This window comes from Manacus candei, unplaced genomic scaffold, assembly GCF_025592945.1.
Source record: "Manacus candei isolate 608988 ecotype Guabito, Panama unplaced genomic scaffold, ASM2559294v1 h1tg000081l, whole genome shotgun sequence".
Classification (NCBI taxonomy): domain Eukaryota; kingdom Metazoa; phylum Chordata; class Aves; order Passeriformes; family Pipridae; genus Manacus; species Manacus candei.
The window spans coordinates 5,255,431-5,276,000 of NW_026138129.1; the positions used below are offsets into that span (position 1 = coordinate 5,255,431).

The 20,570-nt window shown below is 40.1% G+C and overlaps 1 protein-coding gene across 5 annotated transcripts in view; it reads left to right on the forward strand.

Moving 5' to 3' along the window:
- Positions 1–20,570, forward strand: part of UTRN (utrophin) — a 368,491-nt gene that overhangs the window by 43,442 nt on the left and 304,479 nt on the right. For all 5 annotated transcript variants that reach the window (XM_051811059.1, XM_051811060.1, XM_051811062.1 and 2 more), the window contains one exon: positions 14,253–14,314. In XM_051811059.1, coding sequence (XP_051667019.1) covers positions 14,253–14,314 — 62 coding nt within the window. The remainder of the gene's footprint in view (positions 1–14,252; positions 14,315–20,570) is intronic.

Sequence of the window (20,570 nt, forward strand, 5' to 3'; positions counted from 1 at the left end):
TAGAATGTACTTGGTCCTGCTATACCAGCTTGCAGATGTGTGTGCAGTAGCAGGAATTCTTTTCTTGCCCCTTCAGGGTAGGCTTCATAAATACTTGGGTTTTGTGAATGATTCTGCTTCTGCCACAGGTTGCTCTTGTGTGTCAGCATTGACAGTCTGAACTATGAGCACTGTACTGCAGCTTGCTCTGTCTGATGCTTCAGACAGCAGTGTACATGAGTTCGTATGCCCTTCTCTACATCCTTAATACTGTTTTCCATTTCCTTGCTTCTTTGTAATTTAAAAAGTTTTATTTCCTTTTTTCTACTGCAGCTTTGCTTGTATGTTCCTGGTCAACAAAAATCTAACATTTAAAGAGTAGCCTTAATACAGCAATACTGTGGAAAATCAGAAGTGGTAGCTGACACCAAGTGAAATTAGAGATCTTCAGATATGAAGATCTAATCTGTATTATGGGAATTAAGCTTCTTATGTCATTGTGTCAGGGATGAAAACATTTGTGGTGTTTCTTTAAAGAAAACTAAGTGGTTTTATAGTTTAATTATTGAGACTGTTTTCTAAAGGAACAAACAACTGTGGAAAGATCTTGGAATAACTTTTAAATATTAAACTGTTAAAGGTTTTCAACTGTATTTACATTACAATGGTTTAAGATGATATGTTAAAGTGGAACAACTTCAAAGTTTTAGCAAATTTCATCAATCGCATTGCTCTTAGTTTTGCCTCGTGTGATGCGGGTAAGACTGTCAGAAATGCTGAAGTTACTTGTGACAGTTAACACAGTGTTAAAAGTAAGCCTCTTTTTGCTTTTTAGTTTGTAGAAGAGAATTTAAAATTGAATTAAAAATACTTTCTACATGCATTCCCCACTTTCTTCCCACACATAGTTTATAGTACACAAAGCTAAAAATTCAAAGGCAAGTCACATGAGAACAACAGTGTTTTTAGGAGATGACTTGATTTCTGTTTTATAGTTTATTTCACCCTGTTCATACCACTTGTTCTTTCTGTGATGATAATGTTTCAGAAATAAGAATCTTTCATTACTTTCATTAAGGTACTATATTTGCATAACCTGCAGAGTGTAAAATGCATTTTTTGTTTTTGTTTATTTGTTTTTTTTTTTTTTTTTTTACTACCAGGCTTTATAGTTTGTGCTAAGGTTAAATGCATCATTTTATCGAGACTTTGAAATTCTTGTAAATGTGTATGAAGTTAATTTGTTATGGTCACTGTCTCACTCGGAAATGCAAATACATGTTAAATAGAAAGCAGACTTCTCTTAGTCCCATTGGGGGACCATGTGAGTATTGCTTTTCTTTCACAGAGCCAGTGTTTTTGCATGCTTCTAGGAGTACATCCCGGCCCTATCCCCATCTCCTTTTTCTTCCTCATTTGACCCTTTGTCTCTGAGCAATTACACATCCATCTAGACCGTTCACAACCTGCTCAAAGCAATTGGGCTTTGCTTCACCAGAGCTGTCTGGTACTTGGGAGTGTTTACATGGATAGGTCTGACAAAACTAATGTGTGGCTGGCTCTTGGGAGAACTGAGGATGTGCAGAGAAGGTGCTAAGAACTAACCTCACACTGGGATGTTGTACAGAACCCTGACCTTTAAGCACGGCTCATGTCCAAACTTTGCTTATAGCACGTATTTTGGGAGATTTGGGAAATACTTGTTCAGTACAATTGTTGTAAGAAATATTATTTGGCACCACTTGCAAATAGCTTTTCTTTCTGGGGTGGGGTGGGAGTGGAAATGTGAAAGCCTTAGAAGAAATTCCCTCTTGCCTTATGTGACCCAGCAATGGTGATCTTGTCCTGGCTTTTTCTGGGGTGGGGGTTAAGAAAAGTCCTCTAAGAAAGGTGTAAGCACTTTTATTGATTAGAATATCTCAGACCAAATGATCTGAGTTTCAGGATAAACCTTTGCATTGAGGAAATGATCATTTTGTATTACATCAAATGCTTTTGTCTGATGCAGAGGCTGTACTTGGTATTGCTTTGCTGTATAGCCTCCGTTTCTTACTGACAGAGAGAGCTGATCTGCCATGCAGTTGTCATCATTTCCTCAATATAAGTAAGTGAAGCCAGCAAAAGCTCTTCATTAATACAGGTTTGGCTATGCCAGAGTGATGTCCATGTGTGTTTGGCTATTGCTATTAGTGATGTCCATGTGCGTTTTTCATGTTTCAAGGTGGAGGTGTGCCAGCAAGACTCAATAGTGTATGTCTGTGTTTAACTGCTAATTTATGTTCATTGGTGGTGGAGACTTTTTTCAGACTATACCTCTGTTTCTTCCTGTGCTACTAGCTTTCATTTTAAAGTCATTCAAAGATACAAAGGCCTTCTGTATGGGGGGAGATTCCTAAGCATTTTACTTTAAAACATTGCTATCTAGTTGTCCTAGTTAGGACAGCTGAGATCAGTTCATCATGGTGGGTGTAACCCAAAACTGTATTCTATAGCCTTCCATGTCATTTCCCAGAAACTAGACTATTGTTGTCAATAGACTATTCGCACCCTCTGCCCATAGAGCCTGACTCCTCAGGCTATAAACTAGGTGTTAAGAGGCCTGTGAGATAGGAGGATGTTTCTGCCCTCACACCCTTTGTGAAACTCCCCGCCCTGAGGAGAGTACCAAGCATTCCTGCCTGAACTGGAGGATATATAATCTTGGAGTTTTGGAACATTTTTTAACCCACTCGTGGGATCCAGAGGACGGCTGCATCTCATCGCTCTCAACCAGACTTAGACCACCACTGGACTGCGATCACCAGTTCTGGCCAGACTGCAGCAGCTCTCCCACCAGCAGGTTCTTCCCCTCTCCCTTTACTTTGGACTCAAACAGGGCCCAAGGAACACCACTTTGTTCAGGCCCCAGGATACTGGGTTATACATTTGGGTTTTTGTGGGTTGAGACCAATTGTTTGTTTGTATTATTGTACTTACTGTATTATTTTAATAAATTGTTATTCTGACTTATAATCTCTCCTTTGAGTTGAGTTCATTCCCCCTGCTGGTTAACTTTTAAACCAGCACACTAGTTAAGACTGCTTTTAAAAGGTCTTGAACACTGATACTGAATCTTAATCTTCTGTTGACTGTTTCAACATTGAAATTAGTCAGATGAACTGATTTATGTTACTTATCTCTTCAACCTGGGTGCTTGGATTCACAGTTCTTGTTCAGTTTAGCAGGGGAGTGGGTTACCATAAAAAGGACTGTGCTGGGTTTAGCCAAGCATGACGCCTATGGTGGTGTTTACAGCTAGGTACCATGTGCTTATACTTGTTCATAAGCAGATCTTCAGTGGTGCTTCCTCTAATATGCCTTATTTTCTAGTGGTTTGCAGTTCAGGGATTTCTACAGCCATAAAGTATATCTGTCTTTCTTTGGACTCTTACTTCCATAAGCTTGTCTCTGCTTTTTTAGCCAATTTATGGTAGCGTCCTCTTTTTTCTCATTTCACCAGTGGTTATCATCATTAATTTTGGTACTCAGGCTAGCAATGTTCAGACTGCAAACGCCATCCTCCCTGAGGTATAGACACCATCTGTCTGCTGCAGGGACATTGACCTTTGGCAGAAGGTGAAACAGAAAGTCAGGGACTTGAAGCTCTTGAGCTGCTTCATCTGGGTAATTGTGTACTGGACAAGAGCTGTGAATCCTGAGTGGACTTGGTGCCTGACTCCTTAGCACTGGGAGGGCATGCAAAAGAATCCTTTCTGAAAATGCACTCAGGACAGGATTACACCTGTGAGTATGACTGATCTACTGAAGTTGTTGCCAGAGGCAGCAGTAATAATGACGGGTGATTATTTGCTTTCATTAGGTGACTTTTTGTTTTGTTTGTTTAGCCAGTTTCCAGAAAGTTAAAGGTGATGTGTCTATTCCAAATAGTACACAGAGCCACTTAATGTGTTAGAGTGACAGTAATCAAACCCTGTGTTTGCACAGGTTCCATCACAGTCCTCCTAAAAGCTTGTTATTAAATAATAGAAGCATGGGGATTGGGATGTGTACATGAAGTCCTTTGCCTAAGCAATTGGCAGCTGAACGCCCATGGCTCAAGTTCTGCTGAAGGCTTTGTAGGCTTTGAACTTTGTTTGTTCTCCTTTTTGACTGCTCTGTTGCTGTATTTTCATAGAATTATAGGACGATTTGGGTTGGAAGGGGCCTCAAAGATGATCTAGTTCCAAACCCCTTGCTGTAAACAGGGACACCTTCCACTAAACCAGGTTGTTCAAAGCCCTGTCCAGCCTGGCCTGGAACACTTCTAGGGATGGGGCATCCACAGCTTTTCTGGGCAATCTGTTCCTGTGCTTCCCCACCCTCATAGTGAAGAATGGCTTCTGTATATGTAATCTAAATATACTATCTTTCAGTTTAAAACTTTTACTCCTTATCCTCTCAGTGCACTTTTTGATAGAGTCCCTCCCCTTTTTGCTTGTTAGCCTCCTTTAGATACTGGAAGGCTGCTGTAAGGTATATCTGAAGCCTTCTCTTCTCTAGGCTAAACAACCTCAACTCTCAGCCTGTCTTAAGGGGAGAGATGTTCCAGTCCCCAGATCATCTTTATGGCCCTCCTCTGGACCTGCTCCAACAGGTCCACCTGCTTCTTATGTTGGGTACCCCAGAACTGGATGCAGGACTGCAGGTGGAGTCTCACAGGAGCAGAGTATCTTCTCCAGTTTTTGTCACACTTTTGGGAGGGGATCTTTCTGTATTGAAGTGTTCAGAAGTATTCAGTGGGCTCACACTGTTGGTGATCAGTGGCTTGCTTGAATGCATAAATACCTGGTTTAATGCATTCCAGATATTTATCCTCTAACTGCCAAACAGAATTTATGTACTTTCAGAGCAGTTAATCGTAAGGGCTTCAGCTTTGGAGACTAATTAATGACTAAACCAGGGAAGGAAATAAGAGTTTAATTAGAGTATAGGATTAGCAGTACCTCAACCTACTGCTGTTCTGATCAAATGACAAAAGAAAATGTTTTCCAGCAGCCGTAAGAAGGGACCAGTCATAGTACTTTACTCCAATTTATCTTTTAATTTTTCTCCATTAAGGTGTCTCACTGAACACACAAGAATAAGACACCTTTATGGCTCTGTTTCTTGCCTCAAGAGAAAGAATACTCATTTCATCATGGACAAAGTGCTCAAAGCTTTGCTTAGCATCATATTTGTCTGAACGAAAGTTCCCCCTTCCCCAGTGGTGTGATATTCCTTGGCCAGCAAAGGAATGTGACTGGGAAAGGAAATAATTTATCTGAAGAATTGGACTTGCCTTTTATTTAATTTTCCTCACTAGAGCTGGATGACAGTACCAGACACTTAACACACTTCGGGTTGGTCATGTGAAGCTAAGAGCAGGCAAAGTTACGGTGATCATTTCTGTAGTGAACTTGGTGGATTATTTTATGGATAGAACTGAGACTATTTGGTGTAGTTTGTGCTAATAAATATTTTGGATTTGAATTCTTTGGTTACTCTGTTCATTCTTTTTGCTTGCTTCTCCTTCATCTTTAGAGCGCCATTATTACACCACGTGAGTTTTAGGGGCTTCCTTTAAACCTTCTAAGTTTCAAGTTTCATCTTGGTAATTACAAAGGTTAATAGGCTGAGGTGAATAATTTACAGGCATCAGTGACTGATCCTTGACAAAATAATGGAATAGCTAATGAAGCTCAGACTTAGACTGTCTGGAAACAAAATAAGCAATTTATGCTTTTTTAAACTTTATTTGCCTATTTGATTTCTGTAGAGGCTGAACTTAAGTTTCTTGCCGAGATTGGTATGCAACAGTTCCCTCTGCTTCTGTCTTCCAACTGATGTGTGCCCAGGAATTTGTAAAGGTAACATGACTTGGTATGAATCTTGATTGTGAAGAATTGAAATGTACTAGTCAGTTGTTATAAGCTGGCCACAGAAGAGTGTAGAAGATTTCTAGTATGTAGTCTGTTAAGTGACTTTCCACTAAACCATATTCCTAAGTGCCACATCCACATGCCATTTGAACACCTACAGGGATGGTGATTTCACCACCTTTCTGGGCAGCCCGCTCTGATGGTTGACTGCCCTTTCAGTGAAGAAATTTTTCCTAGCATCCTATCTAAACCTCCCCTGACGCAACTTAAGTGACAGTGTTATGGCTTTGTAAGGGCATTTCTTTCTTGTTCTCCTTTTTTAATTTCTAAATTAATTAGCATTGGGAAGTTCATTTTTTATTACTTCCCATAGATGAAATACCAATTGTATTTTTTTTTTGTCTTAAGACTAGATTTCTAAATACTATCAGAGGTTTGAGATAATCAAACCTAGGAAACTAACACCTTAATTTTGCATAACTTAACTGCTCAAGTTGCTATGTTATTATTGTCTTCCACACTGGACTGCTAAGAGAGACGTAAATTCCATGGGGTTATAAATTCCATTTGTTTTTAAATTACTCTAGTCTGCACACTGCTGTCACTGAAATTCCACCTATATGGTCTATATCAGGAGATGCTTGGTTAACTTCCTTTCAGAAACATTTAATTAGCATTTGTGTAATTTTAAAAATATATTAACAACGTACGGTTTTTTGAAATCTGTTTAATGATTAATCCCTGTTCACAAGGAAAGTGGGATACTCTGATAATGCTTGTGTTCCAGTCTTTTTTTCCCCCTGCGTTACTGGTCCAAATTTTTATATTAACTAGTGGAAATTCAATCCAGTATTCATAAAGCTAATTAAGTAGCTAGAGGTTTTGTGAAAATCAGGAGGCCATGAATGCAATGCCTTCACTAAAGAAGAATTTAAAAAAAAAAGTATAGATGTCTTTCCTACTGCCTGATGGATGACAAGTCAGCATATGCATATGAAGGACAATCTGGTGCATACCAGATTGTAGCCTGTACCTGTGTGCTGGGATGGGGTGGGAGCTTGGAGTGAGAGGCCAGAGAAGTGGTGGGGAGGCACTAGAGGGGCATCCACTAATATATAGAAAGCCAAGCATTCTTAATCTTCTCATTAGGAAATTGGAGCATGCAGTAATATGTAGGAGCCAGGTATAACTAATCTGCATCTCAGGAATTGGCTTCTATTTGTGATAAGCTCTTGCCATAAAGAGTTTTAGAGCATGAGTTATGATAGACTGTAGGAGCCTGGGTAAAAGAGAGGCAGCTCTGAGGGGATGGATCAGGAAAGGTTTTAATATTTGGAGTGAAAAGACAGGGAATGAGGAAGGTTTGGAGTTGCAGCCTTTGGGCTTTTGGAAAAGGAGAATTGGAAAACCTCTGGCTGAACGGAGTTGGAATATGGAATATTCTGCTCTCTCTGGAATATGAGAGAGCAGAAAAAGTCCGCGTTGTGGATAACTGCAGAGTGCTACTATCTTTACTCTCCTGTCACAGAGAACAAAATAACATTGTCTTTTGTACTGTGAACATTGTTTCCTGAAGATGTTCAAACAAGGTTGCTTGTGATGTCTACCTGATTTGAAACTCTGCCATAACTAACAGAGAGAGCTACTCACATATATACAGTTTATGGCTTGGCTTCCTTCTCTGTCCAAGCACTATTGCTTACTTGGGCCTGAGCAGGGTCTTTGACATCTGTTGTCTCTGCTTCCTTCTGGTATTCAGATGGGCTTTTTGTGCAGGTGGCTCCTCTGTTATGCAGGAGATTATACTAGATGATCATAGTGATCCCTCTGACCTTATATCCTGTGAATCACCTCCACAAGTGCAAGTGAGCCTAATAACAGTTCTAATTCGGGCAGAGAAAAAAGAGCAGATGGCTAACTCTAGCTTGTGGAAAGTGATTCAGTTTTCTTTCTAGCCACTTAGAAATTCAAAAATGTAATCTGTGCTTGTAACAAAACTAGCTGTAGTAAAGCTAGTGTGTGATTTTGTGTTCATAAATTTATTCTATCTCTTTCTCAAGTGCCTTACTGTTTGTGTGCTTAGAAACATCTTAATTGCCAGATTTTGGGCAGGAGTTACCTGCCTCTCCTCTCTCTCTCTCTCTCTCTCCTCTCTCTCCTCCCCATCATAGTGGTTGGGATTTCAGGGAGATGACAACAGCATTGTCCTTTTCTTGTGGGTGAAGTTTATCCTTTGATATCTATGGGGCACGTGTCCAATCCACTCTCTATCATCACAGAGGTATTTGTGATACCCTCGTTTCAGGTGGTTTTGGTTTTGTGTGGTTCCTCTTCCCCCAGTGTACTTGCTGATAGCTGAAACCCTTTGTTTTAACCAAAGATTTTGACAGAAAATTTTTCAGGTTCTAACCTTGGTAGGTGATCATGGGCAGTTTGTGAAATATGTGCTCAAATGTATTTATATTGTATGTGAAAACTTCACAGGGCTGTCTTGCACTGGGAACTGGTGCTGCTTGGTTTGACCTGGAGTTAGAGAGCCTTTGCAAGCTGTTGGAGTGAAATGTGGGGTTGCTGGGCCCTGTTGGCCTTCTGGAGCAACCCTGTGTAGGTGTTGGGACACTGCCTCCAACTCTTGGATTTGCATTGTCATCACATGAAAACAGCAGGGTCACTGACTGACCAGCGTGGGCCATCAGGCTCAGTGTTTGGTGTCACAGCATTATTTTGGTCTCCTGAGAGCTTCTAGTTATCTCTCCTTTGCTTTTAATCATCATTCCAATGTGCTGAGACTGGCAGTGTGGCGTGTTAGGTTGCTTTTGTTGGGAGGTATGTAAACAGCTATTTTAATATTCCTTCAGCTGTGAGGATGCCTTCCTCTAAGTTATCAGTTGCTGGGGGATTTTTTTGTTTTGAAGTAAATACAATTTAGCTTAGACTCACAGCACATTTCAGTGTGCTCAGAACCAGAGCATGGTCCTTGTTACTTGTCTGTGTTGTTTTGTTTTTGGTGGTGTCTGCTGTTGGGAAACACCAGGGAGTGAGGTCCAGTGGTCTTTTTAGCTTTGGTGTTTTTTTTTTTTTTTTTTTTTTTTGTAATGGGTCTATTTCATAGTTTGTTCTATACAGAGAATTCATAATTTAGGCAGCTGCATTTTGTGTGGCATTTGCTGTAGGCAGGCATTGTTACTTTTTTTGTTGGAGACACTATTAAGATAACTGTGGCTTGCCCAATTGCTGAAGCTTGGAGAGAGAAGGAATGAGGGAAAGCTTTGTGCGCAACACTGATTGCAGAATTTAAAATTGCAGTGCAAAGGTGAAAGTTTACAAGGAAATTACTTGTTGCTGGAGCTCTTTGGTGTTGCAAGAGAAGAGGGAATCTACAGAACTATCTTAACTTTTGTTTTCTGTTTCTCTCCTTCCCCCCCCCCCAAAAAAAAAGCCTAACCCAATGCAAAACTGCAGGGCTGCTGATAAAGATTGTTTTGTGTTGATGAAGTCAGGGCCCGGTAGTCTAAATGAGCATCAGAGGTTCTGTGAGCTCAGTGGTCACAAACTCTGGTGCTTTGTGTCTTGCTTGGCTTTTTGCCTCTTACTATCAGGGATAAAAGCCACACTGGTTTCCATCCTCAAATTTTAGATACTTATTTTGTGTCTTTTGATAGGTGGATTAGTCTGAGGGAGTTTGGCAAAAATATAGTCGCTTTCAAAATGCTTTTTCTATCCAGAAATACAAAACTTTATCCCTCTTTTTGTTACTGTTGGCAGGTTTGCATGTGTGCTAGTCCTGGGTGGGACAGTATCTATAACAGATACTCCTGATTGCCTGAAGACATAGGCAAAGGGATGATTCTAACTTCATTACATTCCAAGTGTCTTAATTGAAACCCACAGGCTAATTCCTTCTTTTATTTCTAAATTCCTTTGCTGAAAACCTAAATAATGAGGTGGGGAAGACAAATTTAAGTCTTAAAATGTGAGATGACCCTTGTTAACCTGTGCTGGAGTGGCTGGGAAATTTCTGCACTTTATTTGCCAATCCAGTCTGTATGCTTCTCCAGGGCATTTTCATTATAGTGCTGTTCTGCCAGCTGTTTTGAGTGTGATAACTTTTGTCTTTCAAAAGCTAAATAACACTGCTCTGTCATGTAAGCATATAGTGCATTTTGGGGAAATAAGAAAACTGTCTCTCAGTATGAAAAAAAAGTTGAGTAAAGGACAAACCACAATGCAGTTAGGCTTTTGTTTTTACCACTACTTTTAGATCACTTAGATTCCTTTTTGCTTGCAAACATGATATTCACAAGGTAATAGATTAGACTTGAACTGTGTTTTCAAGGTGCCCCAAATGAAATTAAGGGACAATGTTGTGGGTGGAAGAGGTATGTAAGGCTGCAGAAGCGACTGTTGGGGGTGACTGAATGCCAAAACACAAACTGGGCATCTGATCGCAAGAGCTGGTTGTTTTGAGCGTACTCCAGTTGTGTGGACATACATCATGCTGTATAACAGAAGAAGGCTTCAGCAAACAAGCATCCGGGATAGGAAGCTTTCCTTCTCTCCCTTGTCATCACAAGAGTTTCATTTTGTGTGTGTATGTTTAGGTTTGTTTTTATTTCCTCTTAAAGGAACAAACTGTCCTGACATTGTCCATTACAAGTCCATTAAGTGACCGGAGGGCAGGCAGAGCCATGTTGGCCAGAGGAAACAGTCGGTAGGTAATGAAGCAGAATTTGGCCCTGTGTCAGTCCTTGGCTTTTATTGTCAGGCTGTGGCAGTGTGAAAGGAAACAAATGTTTTAGCAACTTGGTGAATTTGTTTCTCACTGGGCTGTAACTTGCTGACATTTTTAATGTCTTGTGTGAGAAGTTGACAGACTGTAGTACTGTGTGTTTTGCTGAATGGTGATATTGTTTTTTTCACTGAATGTGGCTAATTTGTTATCCGAATCATAATGTCAGCCTCCAGGGGTTAGTTTGACAGACTCATAGGAATCTAAAGAAAATTACTTTGAGGGATAAAATAACTTGTCACTGTTATTAACAAAGCACCAGCATTTCAGTTGCAATTTTTTTTGCAGGGATTTATAGCAGAAAACTCAACACAACCCTAGCTATAATGACCAATAACAAAAATCCGGGTTTCAGAGGCTTTTATAAAGCAAACATGAAAACAGCCTGACTGGGCAAGTGTTCTCTGTGTGTTTTATAACTGACCAGGACATTTTGGGAAAATGGGAATTGTGGGGATTCTGATTCCTTGCTTAACTGAAATAGAAATGATGCTTTAATACTGAAGAGGTAGTTAGGGTATATGCATTCATATTCTTTCTTTCACTGACTCTTTCATCAAGACTAAGTAGTTTGTGTTTATTGGATATGTTTCTTGATGAGGTTTTTTCCTTCCCCTTCCTAAGAAACCCTCTTTGAAAAGAGAGAAAAGAGGCTGGATTTGTAGTAAATGCACCATGGTAATGCAGCACACAAAGCAGGAGCACTTACATGAACTGGACCTGAGGTGTTGGGGGAGCAGGTGTAGGAGCAAGGCCCGCTCGTGCTGTCCTGGGAGGTAAAGCTGGTGTAATGCTGAAGAGAACTGTTGCCTTCTGCTTAAGTGTGCTCATGAAGGGGTTGAACCCTCCAAGAGTTGGGTGTGTAGAGCTCCTACAGCACAGGATTTATAAATCCTTAACCCTTTTCATAACCATTCCTTTTACACAGTCATAGAACTATTTTTGGCCTCTGTGTTTTGCCTTTATTGCGTTAAGGAGTAATACTGTTAAAAGACTGACACCTCAACCTTTGGTGTTACTCTTTGTTCTCACTGAAACTTAAGGAAGGAAAAAGTAGATGGAGCCTTAGGAAAACATCCTGGTACTACATAGGTGTGTACTTGGAGGTGTTGACAGAAAAGGGACAGACAGAGGTTACTGAATGATATTTAAAAGGGAGAAGTATGTTTAAATCTCAATACGTTCAATACAAATAGTATTTGCAATTAATGGAAACTGAAAACATTATCAAGAGTTGGACAGAGTCTGGGATTGAGTTTTGTGCAAAGCTAGATTTTTGGTCCAACAGTGGCAGTTAATGATCTAGTCCATTCCTGTCTCTTTAAAGAAAAAAGAAACCCCAAACTTGTAGGGAAAAAAATAAATATGTTCATATGTGTATTTGGAATTTTCATCTTGACCCTGTCAGTCTCCTGTGAGATGGATAGTTAGGATCTACCAGAAAGTTATTTTGTTCTGTCTGTCTTTGATACAAGGAGCTCTATTTCACTGAGGGAAGACAGCAGAGTTAATGAGATCTCTTAGGTAATTATATTCACCCAGAACAACACTTTGAGTTTCAACCACCTGTTTTAAGAATGGCCTGCAGTGTGTGCAAAATAGCTGTCTTGAAGCTCTTTCAGAAAAATCTTTTTTCTGCATTGGTCTATCTTTAATGCCTGGTTGAGCTTGAGGTATGACTCAGGAGTTGACTGTGTTGGGTCAGCTTTAGCTGCCAAAGAAGAGAGGCATAGAAGGGTGAAACAAGGGCTGCTGGCTGACGTACACCCTTTGACGTGCCCTAAGCAAGTTTTTCAGCTGTAGCCTAAAAGGAACCCAGACCTGAGGTTTTATTCTAGGTTGTTATGGACAATTTCATAAAGCTCAAGTCTGTCAACTGTCATTTCCTACCAATGTGACTTCTCTTGTCTGGACTGAGCTGTAGCTGCTATTCTTTGTTCATGCACATTAAGTAGAAAACACCTGGTAATTGTTTTCACAGCTTTATGTCTAGATATATTAGACATGAATACATGAATAGCATGAGTGTCAGATGCATGTTAGGCCAGAAATGAGAGAATTTGAAGTCATCTATCTAAGAAATCTTCTGGTTGTATTCTGTGATTTTTTAAAATTTTTTTTTAAACTTTAAGAAAAATCTGGATTTTGTAGGTAAAACTTCAATGTATAAATCTCAACTTCTGCTGAAGTATATTATCTTTAAAGTGGTGCCTTTTAATTGTAATCATTGCTTCAGAGTGCATAAATTTTCATGATTTCATGAAGTAGAATGTTTGAATGTCAGCTTTTTCTCTGGCTTCACCCTAGTGCAGGGACAATTAGTCTGAACACCATGGCAGTGTGCTGCCTTGTGTTGTGGAGCTTGGAAAAATTGATACCAGCTACCACCAAGAGGTTCTGCAAGAGAGCATTCCAGGCAGCAGTGTGCTGTGGGCATATAAAGTGTGTCTCTCTGGACTGGTCTGTCAAAAAGCTGGGGGAGTCTTGAAGGTCTCTTGGAGACTATGATCTGAGTTGCAACTGAATTTGCTTGGTAGAAGACACTGCCTGTCTTGGCTGTGGTTTTGGATTTGGAGTTTGAAGTCTTTGAAGGCTGCATGTATTTTTCTTCTTGGCTGCAGCAAGCAGAAGTAAAAATCCATAGTGGATGAACTTCCTTTCCCTAGTCGGGTTGTCAGCAGCTAAGTCATTGTCATTTAAGTGCAGGTACATAATCTCACCTTTAGCAGTGCTCAGTGCAATTTACCCAAGATGTGTCCTGTGATATGGACAGAGCTCTGCTGGAGGTGACTCATCCTGGTTTAGTGGGACAGACTCTGTAAAATTGCGGGTTACTCCTAAATGGCTTCTTTAAACAACCTGGGAAGCTACCTTCTCTCTGCACAGCTAGAGGCCACTGCTCCTCCCTCTGCTTTGAACTGCAGGACTTGTCCTTCCTCCTTTCCTGCTGGGTCCTTCTGGCTGTTTCCCTGATCCTAGGTGGTGGTACTTTGGTGTCACACCAGTAGGGGCGTCTGAAAGTAAAGGCTGCTGAGCCGTTCTCACACTTTAGCTGAACTTGTCTGTGACCGATCACTAACATGGTTCTGAACCCAGGTGCAAAGCCAGGCTGAGGGTGGATGAAGCTGCAAGTGCTTCAAGGGTGGTTCCAGCAGCTCAGCTACCACTGGGCTGTGTGCTGAAGGAGGCTGTTATCTGCATCAGAAGCTTGAATAAGGGCCTTGGCATCTTTTGGAGTAATGCATCTAGGGAAAAAGGTGTTGACAAAGTCTCTTAATTAAAAGCCCGTGGTTTCATAGGTTGCTTTTCACCAGATGGGAAGCTTGTGAATTTTATGCATCAGAATCCTGCCTGGGAGGTGAGGTGAGGCTGAATCTAATGCAAAGGAGCTGCTGTGGTTGCTAGCAAGGGCAAAACATTTGTGTGACTCTGCAAGTACCAGTGTCTTGTAGAAGTTCGAACGGCTTTATTGACAGATTAGGCAGAAAATCCTTCAGGATAGTGCTTGATATGACCTGTTTTGAACAATCTAGGATTAAGAAGAATGCATTTTCACTCATTGTTTTCTTCTTATTCTCTTTCTTCAGATGAACACAATGATGTACAGAAAAAGACGTTTACAAAATGGATAAATGCTCGGTTTTCCAAGGTAATGTTGATTTGGAAGTACTGCTTTATTTTGTTTGATTCACTTTTTAGAACAGTATTGCTCTTTTTAGAATACTCCTGTTAAAATGTGTCAATGTGTAATAAAAATAGGTAAAATACTGTAATGTTTGTTCTCTCAGCTTTCCCATGCAAATATTTGATACTATGTCCTAAGAAAAAATGAAAGATTCTATTTCTTAATGTTAGTATAGTTCTTTGCATGAACATGTCTGGTTTTTTTCTTCTCTGTACAGTTTATTTCTACATGCAGTTTTCAGAGTGCATTACAGCAGATTTTGATCCTTAATCACTGTGTGTACTCTGTGTTGCTGAGTCAGCTTTACTCATTCTGCAAACCTCCAGTTGAAGCCACCTGGTCTTGCTACTGCAGTCTTGACTGAAATTTTGTATAATTAGTTGCTCATTTTGAATTTTCCTTGGCTCTCATGCTCTGTGTTTCTTGTTTGAATTTTATTTATTGATTTGAAACTTACTGAGGATCTTTTGTGCTTTAGGATGAGAAAGGAAGTGATGTTTGCTTTGGGATGATATTTAAAGCCTGCTTTTTACACTGTTCTGCTGGTAGAGAAAAATGACACTTTGCCCAGGAGCACAGTTGCTATGGGAAGATTTTCTGCTTCATAGTTTGAATGTGTGAAGGAACATGGGATATTAAGGAAAACTCAGGTTTTTTTGCTAGCCAGCATGGTGCTGCAAGTGGGGTAACTACTAGTTTGCATGCTGTTAATGAAAAGGGTCATGCATGTGAAATGCCAAAAGCAGATATAAACATAGAAGGAAGGGTGTGTATGTCTGGGATTGGTTTGTTTTTCTTTACAAATAAAGCAATGACAGTGCTTTATCAGTGAATGATTGCCTCTGGAGCGCTGCCCTTCTGAAGTTCTTGATCAGCAACGTAAGGCATTTTTACCGTCCTTCCCTTCCTGTGGAACAGGACGGTGGGCAATGCAAGGATTGTGGCCTTGGTTGATTCACTTTGGCTTAGGTTTGTTTTGGTTGAAATCTGATATCCTGCACTCTTCATCCAATGCATTCTTGGCTAAGTTGCTCTTCAGAGAAGGAGCGCGTATGGGTAACTGATTTCTCTACATTCGGCTTTTGACTGCTGCCCAGAGGAAAGGTGATCCTGCAGGAGGAACGCTAGGCAGGGCGGGATCACGTAAGGAGAGAAAATGTGGTGAGAAAGAAAGGACTGTTTACAGAGACATATCCTGGCATAAAGATGGCATGACTACGGAAATGAAAGTGATACTGAGAATGTGCTAGGTGACTTGTTAGTATGTGCTGTGGAAGTTGTACTGAAGTAGGTAAAATTGTTTTTTGTCTTTGTTTGCACACCTATGGATATATTTTATAGTGTCTTTGCCTTTTGTACCGTCCATATTCAGACACATCCTGTTTAGCTCCTGGATTTCCCTGACACAGGGTATGGTCGTTGGATTTGAAGACACTCTATAACTTGGTAACTCTGTAACTTCATGGCCCATTAAACCAACTGAAGCTATGAAAGCCATGCTAAAAAGACTCCTGACATCCAATTCAAACTTAAGCATGGCTACTTTGCCATGACAAGACGCAGGTTTATGAAAATTGGCATGTTCGAATTGCTGGTGTTAAGTAGAAATCTCAAGTATGAAAGTCTAGTTTCAACTGTACCTTGAAGATGTAAAGGGACTGATTTCAATCCTGTTGAAGTTTTTGTATTTACCAAGTCAGTTGGGTTGATTAAAATTCCTTTTCTGTGAACTAGATTAATTCAGCTGCTTAGTAGGATAGAGAGATCTTAGAGGCTGGGTGAATGAAGTCTGACTTACATTGCAGAAAACAAAATAGTAACTGAGCTATTTTGTGTGGAATTGCAGATTTCACTCCAAGAATTTTACTTGTCCTTCCGTGTTAATTATGTTGTACTTGCCCTTCATTTAGACACACAAATAAAAAGTAATCCACTGAGCCTCTGTAAACTATTTTGACATAAAAAAATTCTAGAATTGCTAAATTTGGTTTAAATCAATTCAGTAGGGTTTTACAAGGGATCCAGAAAGAGAGCAGTGCTTTTCCCTTCTCTCATCAGAGAATAGGTAGGTAAGCAAAACACCTAAAGTATCTCAAGTGTACTGTGAGGTGCCTATATGTGCTTTGGGACTCTATTCAGTGAGATGAGTTCTTGCTGTGGTTTGCATTACAGTAACTTGTGTTTGTGCTCTTCATTTAAACTGTGCTAGAACAATGCATTCTGTTTGCATGTATTGTTTGAAATGAAGGCACAAACATTTAAAGTGAATTGAGTCTTAAGGTCAATAAATGTACTCAGCCAAGGCTCAGTCCTCAGTGTAGGAATATTTACCTTAGCAGAGCTGTGTACACTACAACTCACAAGCCTGTGATGGTTATGTAGTGAGGATTTTTTTTTAAATTAAAGGGAATAAAAATTTTTAGATAAATAGTCTGTTACTTCCCCCAGTAGGGAAGTTGAAGTTTGCATTCAAATATTGATGCAGAACATTTCAGCATACATTTGTAAAACCATGTGATGTTTTTACTTATTGTATTTTTTCCCATTACTCTGTCCAGTCTAATTTCAAGAGTCAGATTTAGGTGTTTCCCTGTGGTATAGCCTTACCAATTAAGTAATTTAGTTGTATGGATAGCTAATATACGCTCTTCACACTCTGTAAAATTTTCTGTGCCTTTATGCCTTTATATATTAATCTTCATTAATACTTAGCAGTTTGTATGTATTAATGGTTATATTGTCAGAACACTTCTGCAATGCAAGAGTACTATCTTGTCAGAGTGGTTTACAGTGACTCTGTATAAATAATAAAGAGAAAGGTAAATATCAGAAGTGGCTACTAATTTTGAGTCCTCAGCCTGAGCCACTGACTAAATTGTCCCAGAGGATTTGGCGTTTCTGTCATATTTTGATATAAAACAGAGTTCTTGAGTCTTACGAAGGGATTCAGAGCATTCATTTCTTCTGCAAACTCAAGCAAACCATCTAAAATATCTAGCTGGTTTTTAGATGGAGCTTGATCAGCATAGAAAAGGGACTTCAAGAAGATGATGTCTGTGTCAGCAAGGACTGGACTTAATGATCTAAGGAAGCCTCTTAGTCTGGCACACAGTTAGTGATTGCACATAAAATTGCTTTAAATGATTCTGATTAGACACAGGGGAACTCTTGGCTAAAAGTAGAGTTTGAATTCAAGTCCACAGGATATCTTAGTGCTTCTTTAACCATTTGTTAGTTGTTTCACATAGCTAAAGGGAGCGTGAACAGAGATTTTATTATCAACCCTAATTTTTCAAATGTCTGAATAGTTTCAGTCTGTATCTGTTTGCACGGCACATCAACAGACCTGGGACTCTTAGTTACATCTCTCAGATCTGACTCTTCAGCTCATAACTGCATAGCATCATGGCTGGATACTCACACTTGCAACTCTAGATGGTTTCTAGAAACTTGATAGGCATGTTGAGGAATTCAGGAGTCTTCTGTCCCACTTTAGAACTCTGCAAGGGCAATTTTTTTTCTACCCTGCTTTCATTCTTTACTCCTACTTTCTGACCCTGTTTTTGGTTTGTGGGTTAGTTTCTTTTTTTTCTCTTTGTTTTTTTTCCCCCCCTCCTTTCACTTACTATTACACCCTCTTGTGTCAGAAAGCTTGCCTGCCTGGCAATCGTGGGAAATCTGGAGCTTTGATTGCTCTGTTTATTTCATTCCCACTTCTACCTTTGTCACTTAGTTCCTTTCCCAGCAAGACCCAGTTTTTCTTTTTAAAGCTACAGACCTTCTCTGTTTGTCCTTCCTTTCCCCTTTACAGGATTTGATGCTTGTGTGGTCAGTCCTATTTTTGCATCTCCATTTTCTCAGCAGTACTAACCTTGCCCTCTCTTTTCCTCCTTGCAGGATTCAGTCTTTGCTTGATTTTGTCTTCCCATTTTCCAAGGTGGTACTTTGCCAAGTTTGCCTTCAGATTGTTTCCTTTCCTCTTCTGCTATTCCTGCACTTGGCAGATGTAACACAGAGTCATCACAAGAAACATGATGCCCTAACTCTTAATTTAGACCCACAGAGTCAGGTCTGTCATAGCCTGTCGGAGCTTAGTGCTGTCACTCACTGGAGACCGTTCACAGATCAGTGTGGGCAAACTGTTTTCCCCAAAGAATTGTTTCTTCATTATGTTTGTGAAGTTTTTCCACAGGGATGGCAAAAAAGCTTTATTTCTAGGAAGGTTGTGTTCTGCAAAAAGAACATAAAACCCCAGAGATGTTTGCGGTGTTCAGTGAAAATGACACTGGATTTCCCTGCCCCTCAGTTAAAAATCTTGGGTAAGGATAGCTGTTAAATGGAGCCAGCTGGGGCATTGCTCCAAGATGTCAGGAACTGCATTCTAAGCTCTTGCATGCCTGGGTGCTGGGCCTCCCTTCCCTTTCTGTGATGTGGTCCCATCTCTTTCCAATCCAACCTCTAAATTTCATTCTTCTGATATACAGCAGCCTTATACAGTCTTACTAGAGCATTTACAGTGTTCTTGCTGCATGTATTTCCATGATTCTGTTCTTCCAGGTCTTGTCCTAGGACCCTGACTGCTTTGGCCAGCACTGATAGGGCTTGAAGCCAGGAAATGCTAGTGTGGATGAATCCAGACATCCCATGCTTTTACAGTATCTTAAACTCTCTCCTGCTTTGTGGTCTTCCAAAAACGCTTCAGGTCAGGGTTAAATGGGAAGGAAAAGTCTGAAAGCATCTTTGGAGCAGACTCCATGCTTCATGGCTGAGCTCCAGGTTAGCCTGGGAGAAGGCAAATGCTCATTGCTGGGGCTCCTGTGCATTGCCTCTCCTGTGCTCTGGTATGTCCCCTCCCCTGGAAAGACACTGAGTAAAGATAAGATAGGGCAGTAGGAGATCTGAGTTGTACTGGGAGTGCTTTGGGTTGCTGTGGCTTTATATGAATGTTAAAACCGAAACAGTCCCTCTCTCTTTATAGCAGGTCATTTGTTAACTGCAAAATCTTGTCTGACTTTCCAGAGGTGTGCTGAATAGATGTTTTCCACCATTTTTGCTCCTTAATTTTCTCCTTTTCTCTAAGGGTTGTTTTCTCATAATAGTAAATGCCAGACCCAATACTCATGAAGACATTTTGCTGCTCCACTGCTGACTCTTAGCAAATGTGATAAATCTTTTTAAAGACAAACTCATACCTATCCAAGATAATTAATTTCGCATGACCCAAGATACTTGATGCCAAAGACATTTCAGAAGTGATTTTCTGGGGGGAAAGGAGAGTTATGGAGTTCAATGTATTAGTCATGCAAAAAAAGAGATCAAAAAGATTGATTAGGCAATTTTATCTGTCCAAGGAGACATCACCTAAGATGGTCTGCAGTCCTTTCTCCTGTACCCTTTTTGTGGTGCAAGCAAGGAAATACTTGACGACTGGCAAAATATTCCCTAGTCTAATTGCTCCTGATGTTTTTCACTGCTGAACTAAACTGTAAAGTGTAACTTCACTCAAAGATAGTAAAAGCTTAAAAATAACAACCTGGGTGGAAAAGAAGAACAACCTGGATGGAAAAGAACTAGTATTTGTATTATGAGCTGGCCTTGAAAAATCCCATTTTTAGTCTACTTTTTTTCTTAACTGGGTTGCTTGGTCTCTCTCTGTAAGAGGCCAAACAGGATGTGAACTAACTAAGAAGTGAGAAAATAAATTTTTTCTTCTCTAATCAGTTATGAGTTTTGGTAAGGATGACTACTTTCTAGCATGAAAGCAGTAATACCTTGCAGTTCATGATCTCTCCCAGAGTTAGCCACAGAATGAGAATTGCCAGTTTTCTGCCCTCCTCTCAACTGCTGCTGTCTTCTGCTTTAAGAACAGAGTAGGGGCAGCATCTTCCTTGCTGGACTTCGAAGCTTGGTATAGTAATCTAGACTGTAATTACTGCTGACTTTGGTTAGTGCTCTGGGTTTGGGGTAGAGTTTGAATCTGATTTGTGAGCTTGGTTACTATACCAGTTGTTGGAGAGTTTGTGTGACCTTCTCAGGCACTAGAGCTGAACCTGTTAAAGGCACTGAAGCAAATCTATACCTGTTAATTGCTAATGAGAATAATAGTCAACCTGGTCAGGAGGATTTTTTTTTTTTTTAAAGGAACCAAATTATAATCTAGATTGAGAAGGTATAAATAAAAGGATAACCTTCCAATCCTATGGGAGAAATAACTGACTGT